The following is a 20,339-nucleotide window of genomic DNA, read 5'->3' on the forward strand; positions in this document are numbered from 1 at the left end:
GTGAGATGAAATTTGTTTCTCTTGGCTTTTCCATTATTAATGAAAATGAAGTCGTGCGACTGTGCGTGACGTAACTTGATATGAAATCTTATCTCCTCCTCTCCCCTAGGCCCTAGCACACGAAGAGTACATAGACTATTCAATGTCAGTAGAACCCATCTTTTCAGTAAATGCGCATTTAATTTATTTGTAGTATGCCTAGGCATCTACTCATGCTTAGTAAGCTAACTCTATAGCCTATGGAACCCAGAGGTTCAATGCCGCGTTCACAAAAGCTCTCCACTGACTTCTATCCTTAGCCAACTGGATCCAGTTTCTACTTTGTATTCCTACCTTACTTTTGTGAGATCCATCTTAATATTGTCCTCCCATCTGCGCCTAGGTCTTCCTAATGATCGTTTTCCGATTGGTCTTACCGCTAAAACTTTGAAAGTGTTCCTACTTTCTTCCATCCTGGCTATATGTCCTGCCCACCTAAGCCTCCTATATTTGTTGAGCCTAACAATGTTTGATAAGCCGTATAAATTATGTACTTCCTCGTTATGAAGTTTTCGCCATTCCCCATTCATGTTCCTCTTGGGTCCGAATCAGTGGCGTAGCAGCTGCCCCCGCAACCCCCGCAGTGCGGGGGGCCCCGATGTATAGGGGCCCCGAAGTCTTGCGATGAATAAAGTTTTAAAGAAGTAGAACTTCCACCTTACTTGTGTCGGCTTTACAAGTGGGGCCCCTTCTCTATACTTTGCGGGGGGGCCCGCAAAAGTGTGCTACGCCACTGGTCCGAATATTCGTCTCAGGATCTTGTTCTCAAATTCATTCAACTATGTTCTTCCCTCACAGTAAACGACCATGTTTCGTAACCATACAGAACAACAGGAGTGATTAAGATTTTATATATTTTAAGCTTCAAATTCTTCGACAGAATTCGCGACGACAAAAGATTTTGAACTGAATAGTAACACGAATTCCCTGTTTTTAGTCGATATTTTATTTCTTCGTGAATATGATTTCGTTTGTTAATATTGGTGCTAGATATTTTGAAAGTATCCACTGTATCAAAAGTATTATTTAATATTTTAACTCATTCATAATTTGCTGTATCACGGTCCCGACGCACTTCCAAGTATTTAGTTTTCTCTGCATTTACTTCTAAACCCATGTCCCTGCAAACGTTTAATAAGACCTCTGCATTTCTCTCTATTGTTCTCCTATCATCCCCTATTAAATTTACATCATCAGTGTACGAATAACCTGGTGAATCTTTTGTCCACGAGCTTTCACTTCTAGGCCCTGGTTGCTATCTTTGATTTTCCTTATAGCGTATTCCAGCACAAAGTTGAATAATAATGGTGACAACGCATCTCCTTGTTTCAGGCCATTTTCGACGTGAAAGCTCGTGGACAAAAATTTTCCTACCCGGACTTTACTTTGAGATTCATTTAAACATGCCTTAATTGATCTAATTGGCTTTTTTGGTATTCCAAATTCTGTAAGAACGTTGTACAATGTTTCTCTCCTAACCGAGTCGTACGCCTTTCTAAAATCAATAAATAGTTGATGTACCGGGCTACTGTATTCCCACTTTTTTCGAGTATTTGGCGAATGGTAAATATTTGGTCGATAGTTGATCGATTTCGTCTAAATCCACACTGATAATCTCCAATAATTTCATCTGCATATCGGATCAATCTTGCTAATAGAATGTTTGAAAGGATTTTATAGGATGTTGACAGAAGAGAGATGCCTCGATATTACAGTCAGTTTTGTCGCCTTTTTTGTGCATTGGAACAATGATTGATTCTTTCCACTCTTGTGGGAATTATTCCTTGTTCCAGATAAGGAGAATGAGTTTGTGTATCTTGTTCCACAATTTTTCGCCTCCGGCTAAAATTAACTCAGCCGGAATTTCGTTTACATCCGGAGATTTGTGTTTCTTTAATTTCTTTATAGCAATTTTTACTTCTATTCGGTTGGATTCTGGAATATACGGTTCTGCGGTGTGTATCTCCCTTTCGCCACGCACATTAATTTTTGGCTGCGTGTTAAGCAAATCGTCAAAGAAATCTTTCCATCTATTTAAAATGCTATCTGTATCAGTGAGAACTGTTCCATCAGCTTTCTTTAATATAAGCACGAAGTTGATAGCCTGTCTTAAATTCGTTGATCTCTTTATACATGTCTCGAATGTTTTTATTTTTACTTTTATCATCATGTTCCTAAATTTTAGCTTTCAAAAAATCGCGTTTCTTTGTTCCAAAAGTTTTGGAAGTTTCTCGCCTGATGTCTACGAAATTTTGTATAGTTATTTCATTCGGATTTTGTAGGCAACGTAATTTAGCCTGTTTTCTCTTCTCTGCTAGTTCGAACCATGGTTTGTTCCTACGTATTTCCGCTTGTCCCAATTTTTCTTTTGAGAGAGGATGCTCCGTAAGCAAAGAAAAGAATTCAAGTGCTGGAATATTTTTCTCCATAATCTTAAGGTTACATCTGTTAACTAAAGAGTATATGATATGCGTCTTATTTTTGTAACGATTCCTGTAATCTTATTGAGATTATCATCATTTTGCTCAAAGAGTATTGTTGCGTGCGTCATACATAATTGATATTCTTTCTTCATAGTTTTGGGACATCATTATTTATTTATAGGCTATTATTATATTATTATAAAACAATTTTAACGTGGATCTTTGTGGATGCCTAATTAGAAACATACCAATTATAAATATGCACATATTCAGATTTCAGAATGTGTTCACGGCAGTGATTTGTAATACTGATATGTACTACTACTTCATCTACATTGCCTAATATATAATATACTCTACAACAGTTGATCAGATTCATCTACCGTAATATGAGTTTCATCTCCCTTCTCTAGAATAAGCTTCAAATCTGCCCACCTCCCAATATTGAAGACAACCAATGGCGTATTTAGGATTTTGTTTCGGGGGGCTATGCCCAACACAAGGAAGGAAGTGGGCAATTGCCCACCTGATTTTGAGAATTAAATATATTTTAATTTATGCATAAATTTAAGTTATAATGGCTAAAATTGCAGACCGATGAATCCTATATGATATGATACAAAAATTTAGGAGTGAATCTAACCCTTTATTCTATTCATACAACAAAAAGCAAACATCTTCTTGGCCTTCCTAATTTCCCAGGCTAATTATTTCCCTGTTTTGATTTTCTTTAATTCAAACATTTCCTTCTTTTAAAAATAAGTAAACGATATAATTTTTCCTTTGTTATAATAACTAAAATCCTAGTTCATATCTGCACAAGTTGGTGTGGAACACCAGTGTCGCTTATCAACTCCTCTCAGTTTTGGTGTTACTAATGACGGCCGACTTGAATCACAACTGACAACGGTCGATAAAGTATGATAGGCGAAATGAAAGAAAGTAAGAATGTCAAGAAGAAGAAACAGAAAAGTAGAAAGGACGAAAGAATGAACAAAAGGACACAGTTGTTACAGGGAATGAAATTTGACAAATATAGTATTATTTCTGAACAAAGAGCATAAGAAAATGGAAAGCCAATGACATTCTTAGAAATAGTAAAAAGGATTATTGTTGTACGTGGAATGCGAAAACTAACAAATTTATTCCGGGGGAACCTTGAGCCCGATAGCCTCCTAAATACACCACTGAAGACAATTCTACTCCCCTGATTTTTCAGCATTGTTTTTTAACTTCATGAATATTTTGAACATCGCTTATATCTATATCTATATCTATATCTATATCTATCTATCTCTATATATATATATATATATATATATATATATATATATATATATGTATAATATGGGAACAGTCTTACCCGTCCCCCCCACTGTTGAAGATAGATATGCGCCGATGAATATAGGTGTCAACTAGTGAAAAAAAAGAGGTAAAAATTTGCCAAAAGTGAAAGAAAAACGATTATCCAATCAAGAAAGTATTAATTATAGACCAAGAATTTTTAATGACAGTATTGTATGCTTCCATATAGAACAATATTGAAACATGTTTATTATCTTGATTCAGACATACAATTATACTACGCACATATACAAAAATGCCACCGCCTTTAACGGGACTCGAACCGAGACCTTCTTGTTGTCAGTTAGGTGTGCTGTTCATTACACACATATATCTGTGTCAACTTTTGTGTACGAGGACCGTTCCGAAAGTAATGCAACGGTGAAAAAGTGTCGAAGGCCTTTCAAATTATACACTTTATTATTAGAGTAACTCTTCCTCTACACGATGGTACTCTTCAACATAGTCTGCATTACACGCGATAGATACATTTCCGCCATCGTTGAACCCAACACTCGAATCCTTTTTGGAAAGATTTAGGATTGCATTGTCGAAGCCACTCCTTCACTGCCACTTTTACCTCATCTGTGTCCTGAAATTGTCTTCCCCGAAATCTATCCTTCATTGGGCCATACAAATAGAAGTCAGGTGCTAAATCTGGACTGTACGATGGGTGAGGGACTACTGACGAGCCCAATTTGCCACTCACTTGACTTGTTGCCAAAGCCGTGTGGGGTTTCGCATTGTCATAATGAATTTGGATTAATTTCAAATTCTTGTTTGGTTTCTTCTTCCCGATGGCTTCTCGAAGCTTCTTGAGTTGCGGTGGCTCAGTGGTAGAGCGTTCATCTCCGGTACTTGGGGTCCCTGGTTCGATCCCAGCTCGCGCCGTGTGGACTTTGTGGAAAAACACCGTGCTCGTGGGTTTTCTCGGGGTTCTCCCGTTTCCTCCCACTTTCTTCATTCCACCATTTCATTCATTTCTCATAATCACCGTCTCCTTTAGCCTAATCGGCATAATCGTGGGACGTAAAAGTCAAAGATTTCATTTCATTTCATTTCAAAGCTTCTTGAGTGTTGCAATGTACCTGTTGCTGTTCACGGTACAACCATGTTCCAGAAAACAACAAGAATGACACCCTTGCTGTCCTCCGAGAAGACTGTTGCCATCATTTTCTTTGTTGATCGCCGGCTTTTGAACTTTTTAGGTCTTGGAGAAGAAGTGCGATGCCATTCCTTCGACTGATTCTTTTTTTCCGGATCATAAGCATTATAACCCTATAACAAGATCAGAGAAAAACGTGTCTTCGCTAGCTTTAAATGCTTCCACCAGCTCACAGCAGACTTCCACCCTTCTGTCCTTCAAATCACGTGTCATCTACCTTGGCACGCACTTCGTACACACTTTGCGAACGGCCCTCGTATATTGCCCTTCTTCGTGCCTCAGGTAAACCAGGTACTCAGTGTTGCTATCCTGCATTAAAGGTCTTATTGAAGCTACTGCTACGTTATTCACGTTACAAACATTTAGATTATATTGTAGACCTAACCTAACCAACACTCCTACAATGATTACAAAATTAAACCCAATGGTTTTTTTTTTAATTTTCTTTCCAATTATGGAACGAAGAAAAGGTCAAATAAACCGATCCAAGAGTTTGATCCATTCTAGAGGTGAAAACATTCTTTAGATGCTTAACAAATCACAGATGTCTACTCACGAATCAGACTCCAATCAAGGGGTCGCGGTGGCTCAGTGGTAGAGCGTTCACGTCTGGTGCTTGTGGTCTCGGGTTAGATCCCAGCCCCCGCCAAGTGAACTTTGTGGTGGACAAACACCGTGTGTGTGGGTTTTCTCGGGGTTCTCCCACTTTCTTCATTCCACCATTTCATTCATTACTCATCATCACCATTAGCCTAACCGGCATAACCGTGGGACGTAAAACTCAAAGATTTCATTTTTTTCAGACTCCAATCAACATGGTGGTCCGCAGATTCATCAGCCATCTTCGAGCACGTCTGAAGTTCAGTGTTTTAAATCTGAACTGATAGAACGACCTATGCTGCAGCCAAATGTTCAAGATAATGGTCTTCAACTTCATCATTCATCTCCCATAGCACCTGGAGTTATCCATTGTGAATCTGAACTGTCCAACTTACAATTAGGTCCTCGAGTGAATACCTCCAATTTCATAAGCTGTTTTCCATAGCAACTGCGGTTATAAGCCATGAACCTGAACTTGGTCAGTCATCTAGAACACCTGAAGTTATGTTATGAATCTCAACTGTCTAGCTCAGATCCCCAAGAAGACGGAGGTCTCCAGCTTGAACAGGCTTTAACATCTAGAGTTAAGCATTATGAAACTGAACAGACAGAACTGTCTATCTTGCAACTACATTCCCGGGAAAACGGTGGTCCGCAACTTCATCTGCCATCTCGTACGGAATCTGCTGTTTTGTGTACTGAATCGGAATTGACAGAACTCCAATTAAATATTCACGGTAACCATACTGAGGAAGAAGAAGTATCAACAATACATGTCGCAGAGCCTCTGGAGTTAACGTGACACCGCTGCCAGAGCCAGGAATGTTTCAAGAACTGAAATCAGATGATATTCGTTCGTCTGAACATAGTTCTTCATCTACATCATTGTCCGCTACTCGACAAAAGCGCATGACTAGTATCCCTATAAGAATGGTCTACACGAAAATTGACACAGAATCAGCATCTCAGTCTGATATCGCCGTTAGTTCGGATGATGAATCTTATGAACCGCCAAAGTAAAAAGACAATCAGCTTCTACAGAACAATGTACAAATAAACAACCACCAACTGTTAATTTGACTAAAACCACATCTCTTACGAATCTACCTAAATCCCAAGGAGCTTCTACTTCACAAATCAGTAGTCGAGTTTGCACAAAATGTTCACAATCTGAAGAGAACTTTCCATCTGAAAACTTGGGATGTAGTCACCGTGAAAGAACGCGTTCACGTAAGGGACAGGGAGTCTCCAATAAGTGGATAAGAAGTAATGTTAAAAGAGAGCGTGAGAAAGGAAACAGCTATGTCAGTGTGAAACGAACAAAAGGTGTAAGGGTAGGAATATAAAGTAGAAAGGGGAGAGTAATGGGCAAGCGTTGTGAAAGTTCATTTTGTAGAAAGTCCAGGGAACGTAAGTGCCATCAAATAACAGAAGAAAACAGAAAAAGTATTTTTGAAACATTTTGGAAGACTTTGACATGGGATCAGCGTAGAATTTATGTAAAATCATTGGTAGACTGTAAAGACGTGAAGCAGAAGACAGTAAAAGGTCGCAATTCTAGGCGATCGGCATCACTTTCATATCACTTGAAAGTTGGGGAAGAACGCTTGCCTGTTTGCAAGAAGCTTTTTCTTGCAACATTTTGCTTGGGCGAATGGTCTGTCTTACAGTGAGTAAAACACAGTGAAAGTGGAATGGTAGAACCGTTGGGGAAACGACCGAGTGATTCACCTTCCAAATCTAAGTTTCATGGACATAACCAGGAGAATAATATGAAAATAAAAATAGCCAAAGAGTATTTAGATAATCTGCCAAAACTTCCGTCACATTACTGTAGAAAAGAGACTTCCAAACTGTACCTATCTTTAGACTTCAGGAGCATATCAGACGTTTACAGAGATTCGAAGCGACACTTATCTCTGAGAAATCAAGAATTAATGTTAGGTTATGAGGCCTTCAGGTAATTGTTTGAAAGGTTGAATTATGGTCTCCTCCAACCCAGGAAGGACCAATGCGATATCTGCTGTTCCTTCCAAACTGGGAATATCTCCAAAGAACAGCATAGCAAGCATATTGAAGACAAAGAAAGAGCAAGACAAAAGAAGGACAATAATAAGAAGTGCGCTTTAAATGGAGAAATTTATGTTCTCACTGTAGATGTACAAGCTGTACAATTAATCCCATAACTTCAGACTGGATCCATGTACTTCAATCAAAAACTAGCGACTCACCAATTCACTGTGTGTAACATCGCAAACATGGATGTAACATGCTACGTTTGGTATGAAGCCGAAGGAAGTGTAGATGCCAATGTGTTTTCATCGTGTCTGGTGGACTACCTTGAAACTGAATTGACTGACGATGGGAAACCATTTATCATTTACAGTGACGGGTGTACAGCACAGAACCGCAACTGTACTCTTTCCTATGCTCTTCTGCATTTTGCTCAGACGAAGAAACGAACAATAATTCAAAAATATCTTACTAAAGGACATTCGCAAATGGAATGCGATTCGGTGCATGCAGTGATTGAAAGGAAAAAGAAAAATAAGGATTTGTATGTTCCAGCAGACTTCATTACATTAATTCAAAATTCCCGTTCTGAGAAGCCATATAAAGTTACATAGTCATCAATTCGACCTGGAAGGAAAGTTGGAGATCCCTATATCGTTGATTTGAAAGCTCTGAATTATTCTTCAGATGCAGCTGATACTCCACTTATTGAATTCAAGCTGCATTTCAATGACAGTTGGAAAGAGCTTAGTCAATGTGTGAAACGTAAGTGTGATTCAAGAACGGCATTATTGCAAAATATACCGAACTTGTATATTGGTATCATTCCACTTAATAAACAAAAGTTTGAGGACTAGCAGTCGCTAAAGTCATTCCTCTTTCGTGATCACCATTCCTTCTATGATTCTCTTCCACATGAGTAGGAAGTTCATTATAGAAGCATTCGTTGTGAAACCATATGGTCGACTTAGATACATTGTGTCGATTCTCTTTAACAATTCTGGGTTATTGTGATGTTTACTTGAGTTTTGTGACCAGTCGTATTATATTTTTTTAACATAATTTTTAATAACGGAAACTTCTTGTGTGTGACTTTAAAGTAACTTTTAACATTTTTCAGTACGTGAGTAAAAGACAAATGTTAATGTTATTTATGTTCTAACATAATTATGTATGTACCTTTTTGGATAAACGTTTTCTATGTATCTTAGTTAATCTGAAACTTAGATTACGGAAAATAATTTTGTATTGGAATTAACTTTTCAGTAATTTCCATTTTTACTTTATGGTCATTCAGTTTATCAAGTAAAATGTTACCATCTTTAAAAATTACATCCTTTACAGTTTCTTATTAGAAAATCAGTTAAATTACTTATTCACACAAACCTGTCATTACTTGATCGAATTAATTCTTGTTCATGTTTCATAAATTATTTAAAATAAAGAGGACTCAAAGAGAAAAAGCAGCACAGTGTTTAAGAAAGAATCATAGAAATTCTGTTCCTTGAAATATTGGACAAACTGCTTGAATTTTAATTACTTTTACAAGATTGAAAGTTGTTAAAATTGACCGTATTCTTCCAAAATTAAAAACTGATGGGTTTAACTTTTTTATGCTTGTGGAAGCTTTGACTTTCGTTCAATAGCCAAAGCCATAGACCCAGTATTACCATTATCACTTCACTTAAAACACAGAGACACAAACTCGTATCTCTAACAAGAAGGTACTGTAGGAATGACACTTCCTCGTATCTCAGAATAGGTTACAATTTTCAATGTATAACAATAAAATTTTTGAATGTTGAAGAATGCTTACTGTTTGTTATCGCAATTGACTCCTCCATCAGAAATTTTGTGGATTTCTGACTATTCTTTAATTTTTTTAAACGTTTTTTCCTTCTCTAAAGTTGTGTTTTTTGAAATACGAGGTAGCTACATTGTCGATTTGTACTTTGATACCCCTTCTTAAAATTTGTGAGGTGTACATAGGATCATCCCTTGTGTTGCTGTACAGTCGTTCATTGCACCTTTTGCCTAATAGGTTGCTGCCGCAGTGTTATGTCCGAGTTTGAACACATACAGTTCACGTATTACGCTATTGAACACTCAGCGTCTCTACCACTAAATCTGACTGATGATATTGATTGAGTGGCAGTCCCTCTGTTAAATAGTCCGCTTGGGGTTGCGGAAATATTGTAATATTTATGAGTTAAAACTCACTCTTGTCTTGTATAGATACAGAGTGTTATAAAAATTTTGGAAATAGATTCCTCACATCAAAAAAAGAAAAAAGTTCATATGGACCTCTGGTCAGGAAGTTTCATTGTTATAGGGTGTCGAAAACGTGGAAAAAATTAAAGGTACATAGTTCCACTACTCTAGGACCGATCATCGTCGGGTGAAGACATCACAAAGGAATCAATATGTGAACTATCCAAATATCAATCTTTCAGAATGTTCGTTACTTGCACAGTGACTTTAGAGAGGCTGTTAGGGAATACTTGATCACTCTCCACCCACCTCTCTTAAAAAAATTGGTGTGCAAGTACTGGAACATTCTTAAACATGGACACTTGGATAGTTCATGTACCAGTTCCTCAGTAATGTCTTGACTCGACTACAATAGGTCCTATAGTAGTGGAGCTATGAACTTTTAAAATTTACTTGTTTCACATTTTCGGCATCCTGTAACTCCGAAACTGTCTACTTTTGAGCACAGGTTCATATGAACTTTGTTTTTATTTTAATGCGAGGAATCTGTTCCCAAAATATTGTGACACATTTTTGTAACATCCTGTATATGAAACATATATAAAACGGAAATGTCAACAAATAATATGTTTATTCACTCTATGCATGATAATTTGATTTGTACGCTACTTACAATGTGAGCAGTAAGACATAATATCTCATTAGATATTGCCCTGCTCCTTGAAGTCCAATGAGTGAAACCGTATTATATTATATATAAAAGAATATAGACATTCAAGCACATACTTTCATCATTCTAAAAAAAAACTAACCTGCAATAAGATTTCTTTTGGTTCTAACAAAACATTCCTCTGGGGTAACTTTGAATTCGTTGCCATCGTAATTCGTTCTTCGTCGTCCCTGAAAACAAATAATAACGAAGTTAAGATCCACGTTATACAAGTGTCATTTTAAACTAATAATATATCTCCAAAACGAAAGAAGGAAAGCCATTATTATTGAATTAGTTGAAAAAGAGATCAATATTTTTGACTGACATCAATAACTTTATCTCTACAGTGACATTATACTAGTCTTTACCACCAAATATGTAAAATGCGATTCTTGTTATGGGAGACGGTTTTTACTGTAAGCATTTCACATTTTGATTTTTATGAGTAACAATTACTTTACTTTTAAACGAGTAGTTACAATCTTTTCCAACACCAATTACCTCATAAAAATGAATCTGGAGTCATAAGTACTATTAGTATATCTTACTGATTCAAAAAGAACTGTCAAATTTTGATCTACATATTTGCCAATCTGGAACAAATCACATACTCTACTTAATTCAAAATGGATACATAAAAGATCACCTGTCTCATCCTTGACTCCCCTGGCCAAGTAGTTTCCTATCCTAAAATTGTATAAAGAGCCAATTTTACATTCTTCGATAGGCTTGGTGTACGTTATATACCTTTCAGAAAGATAGACAAAGGGGCTATTATTGGACAAAGGGGCTATATCATTACATTTCTTTAGCTTATATTATAGAAGCGTGGGATTGTATCTACTTCGATCCCAGGTTGCAACAAGTAGACTCTGAGTTGGAAATGTGAGAGTAGGTTTTCTCAAAGATCTGCCGTTTCCTCCCACTTTATTCACTCCACCATTCCATTCACTGCCGTTTCCCTTAGACGCGGTACATAATCTTGGGACATAAAACACGAAATTCAATTTAACTTCGTTTACAGAAACACTTGTTTCTTTTATGCTTTCTAACAAGCAAAGTTTTCCAAGTGTCAAACTCCGATTTTCTTGAAACTCCTGGACTGAATAAAGGAATCAAAAATTCAACATGCGTATTTTTTTTATATACAGGGTGTCAAAAGTCCTTGGACACCTGCATAAGTTTGAAAATCGACGGGAAAGGTTAAAGGTGATGATGGGAACAGAGGTTTGATGAGGGGCCGCAACTTTTGGGGTGTATGTCATTCATGGCCGCCATCTTGAAATCCGCCATTTTGGATTCAAGTCATTTTTTTAAATGGGAAGGGGGGTGTAAGGCACATCTAATAACACTAGATTGAGCTCAGGAATTTAGTGGTGTAATTTGCTTTTTCTATCTTGTACAGTTTAGAAGTTATTAATGTTCAAAGGTGGGAAATTACCTTGATACTGACTCAGTTCTCTCTTTGTTCCAGGTAATCTAAAATGGGTCTGACTCGTGAACAGAAGATCGAAATCATCCTTATATCAGGGGAACGCAGCTACCGAACAATAGCGGCTGACTACAATAGATGGCACCGAGACAGAGAACCGGTATCGCATAGCACGGGGGCTCACGTGATCACCAAATTCCGGGGGACGAGCTCTGTTCAAGATAGGGCACGTAGTGGGCGACCAAAGACTACCACCAATGAGGAAACTGCAACGGCGGTTGTTGCGTCGTTTGTGAAAAGTCCTAAACGAAGTACCCGTCGTATGTCCCTAGCATGTGCAATAAGCCAATCCTCCGTTGTCCGAATATTGCACGCTAATCAGTGGCATCCTTACAAGCTGCACATGCAACATAAACTGAACGAGGATGACCCTGATCGCCGGTTGGAGTTCTGCATGTGGGCTACTGAACAACACGAACTGGATCCTGCGTTTGCCAAGGGCATACTGTTCAGCGACGAGGCGTATTTCACTTTGAATGGGGAGGTTAATCGACATAATTGTCGATACTGGTCTGACGCCAATCCGAACTGGGTTGACCCGAGTCGAGAACATAGTCCAGCGAAGGTGATGGTGTGGTGTGGCATATGGGACACCCGCATCATTGGGCCATTTTTCATTTACAACACCTTAACTGCACCACAGTATCTGATGCTGCTGCAGGACCTTGTGTTCCCTGCCACACTGAACGCTGACGGCATTTTCCAATCTTATTTTCAGCACGATGGAGCCCCTCCACACTATGGACTTGGTGTCCGTGAATGGTTGGATGAACAACTGCCAGGGAAGTGGATTGGTCGCCGTGGTCCCGTGTGGAGTGGCCGCCCAGATCCCCTGACTTAACGCCCCTTGATTTTTATCTATAGGGACATCTTAAGCAGATAGTGTATGCTGAGACAATCCGTGATTTGAGACACCTGGAGGAACGCATCCAACAAGCCTGTGACCAAATTTCAGAAGACATTCTCCTCCGTGCTCAGTCAAAGTGGTTGTGGCGACTACAGCTGTGCATTGCACGGGATGGACAACACGTAGAACATGTAGCATTCAGTATCAAGGTAATTTCCCACCTTTGAACATTAATAACTTCTAAACTGTACAAGATAGGAAAAAAAAACAAATTATACCACTAAATTCCTGAGCTCAAGCTAGTGTTATTTGATGTGTCATACACCCCCTTCGCATTTAAAAAAATGACTTGAATCCAAAATGGCGGATTTCAAGATGGCGGCCATGAATGACATACACCCCAAAAGTTGCGGCCCCTCATCAAACCTCTGTTCCCATCATCACTTTCTACTTTTCCCGTCGATTTTCAAACTTATGCAGGTGTCCAAGGACTTTTGACTTACCCTGTATATATCGCCCAACGTGGGAAATGAACGAGGTTAGTACAACGGAAATGAACTCAAACTGCGAATATAGGGTAATATGGCAAGTAGAGACGGGACACTTGCGGGTGTTTTTTCCTACTGCGCATGCGCAAATCCTTGACGCTGATTGGCTGGCGCAGGTCACGTGACCCCGCCCCTTGACGCTGATTGGCTGGCCACGCCCCTTCACGCTGATTGGCTGGTACCGGCCACGCCCCTTAACGCTGATTGGCCTGCTATACTCACTCTCTTTTACGACCTCCATTTTATTAGTATCTACTGCGCTGACTGGCTGACGCGGGACCCCGTCCCCCTTGATGCTGATAGGCTGGCGCCGGACCACACCCCTTGACACTGATTGGCTGGCCACGCGCACGGTCTTTTAGGAGTGCCGCGCTGATTGGCTGGCGCAGGACCCCGCGTACATAGCACATATCAATGCAGATAATACATAAGATTCGTTCCCTTTTATGAGCACTCTACGAACACATAGCAGAGCAGATAACACATTCTCCAACCCTTACTTAAACATAGCAGAAATTACATAAGACTATATAACATAGCAGAGCTAATAACCCCTATTGTAACATAGCACATGTAACATAGCAAAGGTAATAAAAGAGTATGGCATAAACATAGCAGAACTAATAAAAGACTATGGCACATTTTCCAACCACTATTTTAATATAACATAGCAGGGCTCAGATGAGAACAGAGAGTGGTGGACAATTTAACACATTGAAAACTTGTTCTTTGGGTGAAGTTTACCAAACTTGGACAGATTATACATTTGATGATCTTGAATACTTACCCTTAATTCAGACTTAAAATTCACTTCAATGTTCTCACACACTGCACACGATGTTGTATTTTTACAATCCAACGAATAACTGACTGAGAATTGCTTCGAACCTCAGCCCTTATATAGTTGTTCTGCTTTCCTCTGATTGGCTAAAATAAAACTCTTTTTCATTGGACCAAATCTTCAAGTCAAGTATCTCATTGGTTAAAATAAAACTATTTTCTATTGGCTCGAAACAAAAACGACTAAGATATGTGCTAAATATTTTCTAAGTTCATTTTTGGGTGTCCAAAATTCATAAAATGGCCCATATCTTGAAAACGGTCAAAAATATCAAAAAAATAATCGAAAAAATCTCCCCGTACCTCACCCCTTGCCGTTTTTACACATGAAGAACCCATGAAACCATGTTTCAATCTTGTACGACAAGGGTGGGCCAAGGTGCCAAAAAACTTCGGATCGTCATATCTTGAAAACTGTAAGAGATAGAGCAAACATAACATATTGAAGCACTGTTTCTCGGCTTTCAGGGCGTCATTGCAAGAAATACTCCAAACAAATCGTCTAAGTTCATTTTTGGGTGTCCAAAATTCATAAAATGGCCCATATCTCGAAAACGGTCAAAAATATCAAAAATAATCGAAAAAATCTCCCCGTACCTCACCCCTTGCCGTTTTTACACATGAAGAACCCATGGAACCATGTTTCAATCTTGTACGACAAGGGTGGGCCAAGTTGCCAAAAAAAACTTAGGATCGTCATATCTCGAAAACGGCGAGAGATAGAAATAAAATTTTAACGGCATTCGATTCAAGATCATCAAATGTATAATCTGTCCAAGTTTGGTAAACTTCACCCAAAGAACAAGTTTTCAATGTGTTAAATTGTCCACCACTCTCTGTTCTCATCTGAGCCCTGCTATGTTATATTAAAATAGTGGTTGGAAAATGTGCCATAGTCTTTTATTAGTTCTGCTATGTTTATGCCATACACTTTTATTACCTTTGCTATGTTACATGTGCTATGTTACAATATGGGTTATTAGCTCTGCTATGTTATATAGTCTTATGTAATTTCTGCTATGTTTAAGGGTTGGAGAATGTGTTATCTGCTCTGCTATGTGTTCGTAGAGTGCTCATAAAGGGGAACGAATCTTATGTATTATCTGCATTGATATGTGCCATGTACGCGGGGTCCTGCGCCAGCCAATCAGCGCGGCACTCCTAAAAGACCGTGCGCGTGGCCAGCCAATCAGTGTCAAGGGGTGTGGTCCGGCGCCAGCCAATCAGCGTCAAGGGGGACGGGGTCCCGCGCCAGTCAGTCAGCGCAGTAGATACTAATAAAATGGAGGTCGTAAAAGAGCGTGAGTATAGCAGGCCAATCAGCGTTAAGGGGCGTGGCCGGTATCAGCCAATCAGCGTGAAGGGGCCTGGCCGGCCAATCAGCGTCAAGGGGCGTGGCCAAGGGGGCGGGGTCACGTGATCTGCGCCAGCCAATCAGCGTCAAGGATTTGCGCATGCGCAGTAGGAAAAAAACACTCGCAAGTGTCCCCTCTCTACTTGGCACCTTTTAGCAAGGCCATAACTAGCAACGCACAATGCGGAGTTGCTCGAAACTCCTGCAGTGAATAAAGGAATCAAAAGTAGGACGTACGTGTTTTTGTATATCGACCAACGTGGGGAATGAAAGGGATAAATACCCCCTAAACTACTAACATAGGACAATATAACACCTAGTAGCAAAGCCATAACGTGCAAAGCACTCTGTTGATTCGCTAGACGCTTTTAGAGTCATAGCGGAAGAAACAATAAGGGGAAAACAGTGTAGGTAGTAGTCTATACGTTTGGCAAGTGGCGAATGAATTACGAATATTGGGTCATTATCTGGAATGTGACAAGTGTTAGGAAGTCCTGAACGATAAATGTACACTTCGGACTGTCTTGAAACCAGTGTTGAATTCAGGCATTTTCACCGGGGGGGAATGTAAACTCCTCGGGGGGGTTGTTGTTTTTCTGTATTTTTGCAAGAAAGCAGCATATTTAACAATTCCATTCACATGCACATCTTAGCTAATATTGAGACTAATTGCTGATAAATATTCAATGTGAGATTATAATAATAAAATAAACAACCGTTTAATTTTATCTAAAACATTAAATAAAGACTGGCAAAAATATTTTAGACTAAACTTTAACTGCTATTAACAGTAGCTATTTTAGTTATTTTTTCCTATATTCAGTAGTTACTGTTTGTTACTAATGTAGAAGTTTTTAAAAAGATTTAAATTAACTCAAATTTTTTTGTCCTAAAACAAACATACATAGGAATATCTTAACTAAAAGTAATCATTCTTTCTCACACTTCTGATTCTCAATCGAGTATATTAGCCTTCGTTTCTTTACTGCATACACATCAATAGTTAGTTTACGAAATCTTCAGTACGATTAGTGCCGTGTCGTGGAAAATCAGCACTTGGGGCGAGAGTATACGACGGCACCCCGGTACATATGAGTGAGGTCGACAGACCAGCTGCGAAAGGTGAGAAAATTTTAAAAAGTAAACCCTGCTTTTCCTTGATTTTGAGCACTTTTTATTACTTTTTTCCTTTCATTTTATATATGTGCACATGTGTTTCATTCCTCTCTTTTTTTCTTTCCTTCTTTTCTTTTCTTTTTCCCTCCCGAATCGTGCGCCCCTTACTTCGGTGCCCGGGGCTGTTGTCCCGCTTGCCCCTCCTTCGTCACCTTCAATAGCAATCTTTCACTTATATACTACTATTATATTGATAAATTTTATGTAAATCTCTAACCCAGGAGAGATCCTGATCCCTCTAAATGACGCCTTCTGAATCTCACCCTTTAACTGACTTATTTTTAGTTAAAGAAAGATGTGTTTATTTTAACAATCTAAAACACATTTACGTTTGTTACTTCCGATGCGAGAAATGGGATTTAGGCGCTCTATTTCAAATAATGCAAGAACTGTACATTTTCAAGAACTGAAATCTGCTGACATCAGAGATCATATGGAATGATCGAAAGATCTTCCCTATCTTTCCTTTCCTATCTCAATCTGTGCTAGTGCTACCTACTAATACGTATATAATATAGAGGGAGAGTATAGTACCTACTATAATACAAACCTTTCTTCAACAGCTGACAATTTCATGTTCTGCCAAGCTCGGTCATAGCGTTAAGAAATACAGGTTTTATTGACTATTTTGGTATTGTATCTTAGATGTTACATGTTTAATATTTATATAGAATGGGTCTGCGTCATTTATATGTATATTGAGAGGTCGGATTTCGTCTGCACGTGCACCACGTTAGATACACCATGTTGCGGGCTTCACGTAACAGCACTATCTTCTTCTCGAGGATTGTATGGAGCACCACTTCATGATTTGAATATGGTCACATTTAGAACATCATTCATTTGGTCGATTCGTGCCATTCTTCAAAGTTCAGTTGTACACCAAATTGTTCTGCTTTGCCCAATCGAATCGCAGGTTCAAACGTAGCACAGATACCAACCATGACATGTTTTGTTTATTGGATAATAGCTTGCGAAGAGTGTTTCTTTAACGTTAGAAGTACACATCTGTCCTCCTGAAACACACTTGCTCGAATGATTTCATGGAATTTGCTGATTTTATACAGTTATTGCTGATGTTGAATGTGCTGACGTTTGAATTCATGATTTCATCACTGTTGCTGACGAAACCAAATTCACTGATCCGGCTGTGTACTAAATTCAAATTGATGACTCCGTCCAACAGCCTAAAGATACAGATCCAGTGTTTAAGAAACGTAATAGTTCTTCTTGTTTTGAAGCTTCCATGGGCAAATATCTTACTGGTAAAACAATATCTTTATCATTTTCAAGCTTCTTAATCCAAACTTTGAAGGGATCATTTGGCTAGTTAAGATTCTATAAGGTATATTCTGTTGTAAATCGGTAAATGATTTCATCAATTTACGTGAATTTAGAAACTACAGACAAGTAGCCATGATGACGTTATCTCGAACGATGATGCAAAACTGATGACGTTCCATTAAAATTATACGCTAAAGACAAACTAGTATGAGAAGTTCAAAATACATTGTATCGACAATATCCAGATCCTATGGATGTATGTGCAGTGTAATAAAATTATCCATTTCATTGATTTGTGTTTTTTTCATTTCTAATACAACCCCATGTTCTGACGTGTACTAATTGTATCATGATAAACAATGTTACCAGATGTTTGTTCTAAGCAGTTACGAAACGGTTCTTTACTAACGAGTGCACAAACTTAAAAAATTTTGAAACAAAAATTTCAAACAAAAAATTTTCAAGCAAACTTTTCAAACGAAAAAAAGAAACAAAATATTTTCAATCAAAAATTTTGAAGCGAAAAAATTTTCAAAAATATTGAAAAATTTTACAAACAAAAATTTAAAAATTTACAAAAAAATTTCAAACGAAAAATTTTTAAACAAAAAATTCAAACTAAAATTTCAAAAATTTTCAAACAAAAAGTTTCAAACGAAAAAACATTCAAACCATAAACTTTCAAACAAATAATTTCATGTTTCACGGTTAACCGTCAAACATTATCAGGTTTTTAACTATTCGATTAACAAATAAATGGTTTTGATCATATTTACCAGTGAGTACAAAATGTTGAACAAAACCACGATTTTTAAATGTTAAACAAAACTTAAAACTGAATGAAGCAAAGATTTGAAAATCATCAGCCAATCAGATTGCACGAAAGATAGTGATCAACCAATCAGATTGCATGAAAGATAGTGATCAGCCAATCAAATTGCATCAACAATAACTTTGCCAGTGTCAGATTACATCACCTTGTGACTAAATTTCAAAGTGTTGTAGCATGTATTGCCTTTCGTCTATGAGTCATAAGATTCAATAAGGCTACCTATCAGACTTCTGAAAATTCAAGGTTAATTCAACCACCACCAATGATCTAAGATTATGAGCTTAACTAAAGTTCAAAGTATTGTTTCAAATTTCGCGCCTCGTACTAAAATTTTGTTTATCACAATTCCCAAATTTAAAGAATACCTCTCTCGATATACCTAAGTCTTAGAATTAATCATATAATTACATGTTGTAGTTAGGTCTCAATTAGGTCAATTGTTTATCTTAGCAGAACCAACTGTTGTCTAGAAACGTGTTATTTGATAACTTCCACGAATTTTGAAAAGGAACTGAATCCCTGTACACTACCTCATCAAGGTCAATCACATGACACATCATGTTGCTTACGTTTATATTTGGCGGGAATAATCAAAACCAATGAGGTAATTTCATTTTGACAATGCTCAAATTATCCTACAAAGTTTCAATGTACCAATGTCCTGGACTCCTAATCCCATCATAGGTCAATAACAGATCACGTGGTCATACTAATATTTGACAATAATTTACCCAAAGAATGAGATACCACCCAATTCTAAGAACAATTATTAATTTGACAATAAGAAGTGTACCCCTCCCAAAATTTAAGATTGGTACATACATACACCTGTGTCTTATGAAAAAGCAATAAATCCTGTACTCATTCAATGATGAAGCCGTATCAAAAAAGATAAAATAGGTCAATAAACTTTAAAATTTGAATAGCTGGCCATAAAAGGGACACCAACTTGTTATTTGATAACTCCCAAATTTAAGGAATGGTTCTATGTACCCCAACAAAATTTAAAAGGGAACATAAAAATATAAAGGTAATAAACCTCTGTACACATTCATCCTTATCAAAGGGAATAATCACTTCCGGAATTTACATTTTTGACAATTTTTTTACCCATGAAAGAAAACGAAATTTATAAGAACCTACATTATTATACCAAATTGGGCAATTTCCTAACTTTGAGGGTGATCCAATGTACCTCTGCCAAATTTTAAGATGGAAGCATCGATGAACCTATGTCTTAAGAAATAAAATAGACCCCTGAACATTCATATATTTTGAGCTCATTCGTGGCTAAGTGGTTAGCGTACGCGCCTTTGGCGTGGGAGACCCGGGTTCGATTCCCGGAGGGAGCTCATGTGGTTCGGATTCCACGTTAATTAATAGGTCCACGTCTCATATAGCCTCGCTGCTGAACGGGACGCTAAACTAAAATCAAAATCAACATTCATATATTCATATA

The 20,339-nt window shown here is 38.0% G+C and overlaps 1 protein-coding gene across 4 annotated transcripts in view; it reads right to left on the bottom strand.

The window, feature by feature from the left end:
* The window catches only part of LOC145671241 (ciliogenesis-associated TTC17-interacting protein-like), a 527,666-nt gene that overhangs the window by 497,709 nt on the left and 9,618 nt on the right, over positions 1-20,339 (bottom strand). For all 4 annotated transcript variants that reach the window (XM_081740150.1, XM_081740149.1, XM_081740147.1 and 1 more), the window contains exon 2: positions 10,608-10,695. In XM_081740150.1, coding sequence (XP_081596276.1) covers positions 10,608-10,695 — 88 coding nt within the window. The remainder of the gene's footprint in view (positions 1-10,607; positions 10,696-20,339) is intronic.

This window comes from Thermobia domestica, chromosome 15 (assembly GCF_964235325.1).
Source record: "Thermobia domestica chromosome 15, izTheDome1.hap1.1, whole genome shotgun sequence".
Taxonomy (NCBI): domain Eukaryota; kingdom Metazoa; phylum Arthropoda; class Insecta; order Zygentoma; family Lepismatidae; genus Thermobia; species Thermobia domestica.